Source organism: Juglans regia, chromosome 2 (assembly GCF_001411555.2).
Source record: "Juglans regia cultivar Chandler chromosome 2, Walnut 2.0, whole genome shotgun sequence".
NCBI classification, from domain to species: domain Eukaryota; kingdom Viridiplantae; phylum Streptophyta; class Magnoliopsida; order Fagales; family Juglandaceae; genus Juglans; species Juglans regia.
Window position 1 is genome coordinate 30,898,852 of NC_049902.1, and position 4,810 is coordinate 30,903,661.

The window sequence follows — 4,810 nt, forward strand, 5'->3', positions numbered from 1 at the left end:
TAATTAAAAAAATAATTTTAAATGTATTAATATATTTTTTTATTTTTAAAAATTTGTAAAAAAAAGTCTAGACAGCACACCCAACAGTAAATGCTGGCCGGCAGAATAGCCCTGCCCATAATCCAAATATGAGTACTAGTCCTGAATTGACAAAAAAAAAAAACATGTGTCATATTGAATAAATGAACGGATAGAATTGAATGTGAATCCTGATGAATATATATAAATAGATCTAGTCCATTCATTTTTTAACGAGAAAACCTATTTTCAAATCTATTTGTATAGTCGAACTATTTAAAGGTATTTCATATAATAATTCTGCAAAGACTCGCTAGTGGCAGGAAAATGATATTTCGCTTTATGGAGAATAATCAGATCAGGCCAGGTGTAAGATCATTTTTCATTCTCTTTAATTGCCTTTCTTTTTATTTTTCTTTTTTTTTAATTTTTTTCCCAATATACGCATAAAATAATATAATAATATAATATAAAGGAAAACAACAAGACCCAAGACCCAAGACTGAAACTCTTATCACTTTCAAAAGCATACATGTTATTGGCACTCAAGATTACTGACTCTAATGAATCAATACATTCCCACAGTTCTGCAACACAGCTGAAGCATATAGCCAGCTGAGAATGATCTCTTCTTGTGCTGTTCTAGACAGACATGTGAAAAGGATTTTTAGTTACAATCTCAGGTGGGCTTGAATGGAGAGGTATTGATTCATATACCCCAACTCCACAACAGATTAAAGCAGATGCTAGATAATTGAATGAACATTCCACCTCTCACCCACCCCATTCTTTATACAATCTTATCATGATCTAAAGAGAGAATTCATAGCCAGCTTTCTGCATACAGAATAGCCTCCTTTTTACACTCCCTCCTGAACAAAGAATTGGTGGAAGTTCCACTTTTCTCTCTTTCAACTGGTAGAAGTATGGGATCAATGTAAAAAAACATCGATAGAGAAGCCTCAATCTGGACTAAGCAAATCAAGGAATAAGAAATTTCATATGGGGGCTATTTGAGACAACAGGGTATGGGAAAGAATGATTAGACAAAGGTTTTTGTTTAGGATCTGCCCCCTTCAAACTACTTCGAAAATAAACGACCCCCTTTAAGGCCTGGCGTTTGAAACCCCATAAGTCCACCATCTGCTGTATAACTAGAATGCCCGTTGAAGTTGTTGGCAACATATTGCTCGGATAATGCATAGTTTCCCCCAGAGAATCTTATTGCTCCTCCATCCATCCTTAGACCCAATAGATCGTAGTTTTCTTGGGGTACACTTCTCAAACCAAGTTGACTTGGGGTGTTAAAGCCACCATCCATACCCTGAACAAGTGGAACTGGGAATCCAGTTCCCATGCTTGAGGTTGGAGTGCTGTTTTGGTTGAGACATTCTATAATACTAGAACCTGTTTGAGCAAAGCTTCCAAGTCTTTCTTCTTGCTGCATGTCAGGAAAGTAGTCACGATAAGTACTTGAATCAATCATCAGATTTGCGTTTTCTGAATTCAAAGCCCTCCAATTCCCAGCAGTTACTGGGTTAACATAATCGCATGAAGAAGTATCAAGCCTGTAATTGTCAGCACAGGGCTCTCTTAGGATAGCCGGTAATGTCAAATACATAGAAGAAGCTACCTTATCAGAGGAATCCGATGGGAATTTCTGGTTATCAGGTAATCCCAACCTTTCTCCTTTGGCCTTTTCAGTTGATGGCAGAAATCCAGAGGCTTGGACATAACCAACTTGATCTTCAAGTGCTTTTGAGCAATTATTAGAATCAGCCACCTGTCTGCCTTTTACGGATCTCTCTGAAGAGCCATCATTGCAGTTTGGAGCTCTTAAGCCTAACACTACATTCTTCTGATGTTGCACTTGGACGGAGGGACCAGACTGAAATTTTGGCATGACAGATGACACCAATCTTGTTTCTCCATTTTCCTTGACTCTTGGAGCCATAGGTCCAATAGTTTTGCGACAATTAGCTCGATCTTCAGATGACTGATAGTGATTTACGTAACCAGCTGCCTCATTGATATCACCAGACCTCTCTGCTGATCCATGATTGCAATTTTGAACTCTCATTCCAGACTTCAGATCTTTTTTACTCTGCATATAATTTTTCTCATCGTTGTTTTGATGCTGCACTTGGATGTTCTCCTTGAAGTTGTTTGAATGCGCTTGGGTTTTTTCCTTGAAGTTGTTTTGACGCTGCACTTCAATGGACTTCTTGAAGTTGTTTTGATGTTGCACTTGGAGGGTCTCCTCAAAGTTGTGATGCACTTGGATATTATCCTCAAATTTGTTTTGAAGCTGTATTCGGTTGTTCTCCAAGTTGTTTACATGCTGCCCTTGGATGTTCTCCCTTCCATAACTGCCTTTTTTACGTTTTGGTTTTGAAACAGTATCATCTGCCACCAATTTTTGCATTTCTTCCCTCATCCATCTAAACAAATTTTCTCTCGTATCTTTAAGATCCTCTAGTAAGGACTCCATGAAGATTTTAACATCACCCAGTGCATCCAGGTCAGAAACACTAGTTTCATTCTTTTTTCTTTTAAGTTCTTCATGAGAATCCCTCCTCATTGCATCATTAACCAAATTTTCCTTTCTATTCCTTCCACTATGCGTTTTTTCAGATTTCCCATTTTTAATCTGCGCCCCAGTGCCAGCAACGTTCTTCCCCTTCAGCTGAAATCTACTGGTATCTGTGGACTCATCATTTTCGTGAGAAGTAAAGCTGGAGACTAGTTTATGCTTCTTCAGAACCGGCTGGCCACTTGAACTTGATTTGGACTCTTCACTTGAAGAATCAAGCTCATTGTCTCTCCTAACCTCCCACCTCTGCTGAAATTTCAGTGCGTCTCCAATATTAGAGCTAGGGGGCATCATTAAAATCGGAGCTTTACAGAGTTGGAACTGCTACTACAGGATGGATTTCTAGAGAAGCTCCAGCTTAAAATGCTTCAATTGGTTTCTTGAAGCACTAAAGCTGTTAAACAGAACTATTTCCACCCAAATTGGAGCTCAAACTCATTTCACGGTCAAATCAATGATGTAGCACCACACCTTGTGAACAAAATTTCAGTGAATTGGCCCCAAGGAAATCAAAATTTTCTTCTATCTTGCAAAGGAACAGCCACAGATAAATTAGAATGATTGGAGGGGATAGGAACATAACATACATCAAAAGTTTCTCACTGAAAAGCATTATAACCTATAAACCAACGCCCGGGGGCGGGGGGGACTTGGAGCAAGACAAGATTTCACTTCAAAGTTGTATTTTTGGATCATAGAGAAAGAAGAAAAAAAAAGGTTTCACAAAGCCAAACATAGGGAAGAAAACCAAATTTTATTTTTACAACTGTCCAAACCAGATCAGCACCTAGAATTAACAGCATTCAAAGAAAACCCAGATGTAAAAGCAATGACACCTAACTCTTACAAGTTCAAAAGGCCAATATTACGCTTAGCCACAAAGCAAACAATCAAGACCAGAAAAGAATCCAAATAGTGAATTCTCAAATGTCAAAGCTTCTCAACAACAACGTTCAGAAACCAATAACATATCACAAGAACCATAGGAAGAGCATCAACCCAATTAGTTCAATTCAGAAAGAACATTACCATTAAAAAGAAAAACTCAACGAGGATATAACAAAAAGTAATAAACAGGCACTAAGCTCTAAGAAGAAGAAAATTTCAAATATTATCTCACATAACCAGAAACTTTGATCAAAAGACAGCATCGAATAAGCAAGAAAAAGAACATCTAATAAGCAAAAAGTTCACGAGGATCAGTTTTGGGGATTCATATTTTTCTAACCATTTATCAGCGGATGAAATTCGGTGCGAAGCAAGAAATTCCCATCCAGCCATCCTCACGAGTCATGGCCAAAACCTCTATTTCTCAGTGGAGAACTCTTTTTTTCCTTTCTGTACTAATTTATTTATCAAGCTAGGCCTCTCCAAAAGGTAAAAACAAGGCATTTTGTGCTGTCTGTGCAAATGTTGTTTCCATGTTTGCAGAATGAATTACCGTATTTGAAGAGTCAGTGAGTTGGGTGGAGAGTGGCAGAGAGAGTTATGGAGATTTCTCTCTTTCCAAAAAGTTGGTCTGGTGAATGATTGCTAAGTTAATCATCAATGGCTTTTTTAATAATTCTTCGTCCGAAAAGTTTTATTTTTATTTTATTTTTTACACTCAAAATCTCAACCCCAACTCTTTTTATCTGTTCCCACCAAATCCCAGTACTTTCATGCAGGAAAATAAAGTTTGCCTTGGCCATACATCGCGTTGCCTTCCCTTGTTTGAACCTCTCGTGCTAAAAAATTCTATCTGCACTAATTTTTACGTATTTTTTATACATTTTATTAATATAATTAATTATATTATTTTTTAATATAAAATAATTATTTTAATCAATCACATATATAAAAAATATATAAAAATGATTATTTATAATTAAATTCTTTTCGTTTACCTTTTTTTTTTTGTATTATTAATAAATTAGTATTTATATTAGAATTCTAATAATAAAAGCACACGCCATGCATAATTAAATATATCTAATAATTTTCTATTTTCAACCATATTGCCATAAATTTCTACTTCCATATTGGTTCCGTTTTCCTCAGGTCTGAATTACTGCAAATTAAAAACCGCTTTAGGATACAATTAAAAGGTATCATTGTCTTCTTTATGAAAAATTGAATACCATATGTAAATTAGACATTATGGGAAAATAGATTTATGCATTGAATTATCACTTAGAATTACATTCCAAATTACTAAAA

General features: G+C 36.1%; 1 protein-coding gene across 2 annotated transcripts; it reads right to left on the bottom strand.

The window, feature by feature from the left end:
- Nucleotides 1–514: 514 nt before the first annotated feature.
- On the bottom strand, nt 515–4,106 carry LOC109014472. 2 transcript variants are annotated; one of them, XM_018996951.2, is made up of 2 exons: nt 3,840–4,106; nt 515–3,133 (listed from the first exon to the last, which is right to left on the bottom strand). In XM_018996951.2, the coding sequence occupies exon 2, from the start codon at nt 2,903–2,905 to the stop codon at nt 1,100–1,102; it is 1,806 nt and encodes a 601-aa protein (XP_018852496.1). In that variant the 5' UTR covers nt 2,906–3,133; nt 3,840–4,106; the 3' UTR covers nt 515–1,099. The 2 variants fall into 2 exon arrangements, with proteins under 2 accessions (XP_018852496.1, XP_018852495.1); XM_018996950.2 differs by having other exon boundaries at nt 515–3,137.
- Nucleotides 4,107–4,810: the final 704 nt, after the last annotated feature.

What these genes read in the sequence shown, in the direction of transcription:
- LOC109014472 (XM_018996951.2), bottom strand. Translation starts at nt 2,905, where the DNA reads ATGATGCCCCCTAGCTCTAATATTGGAGACGCACTGAAATTTCAGCAG.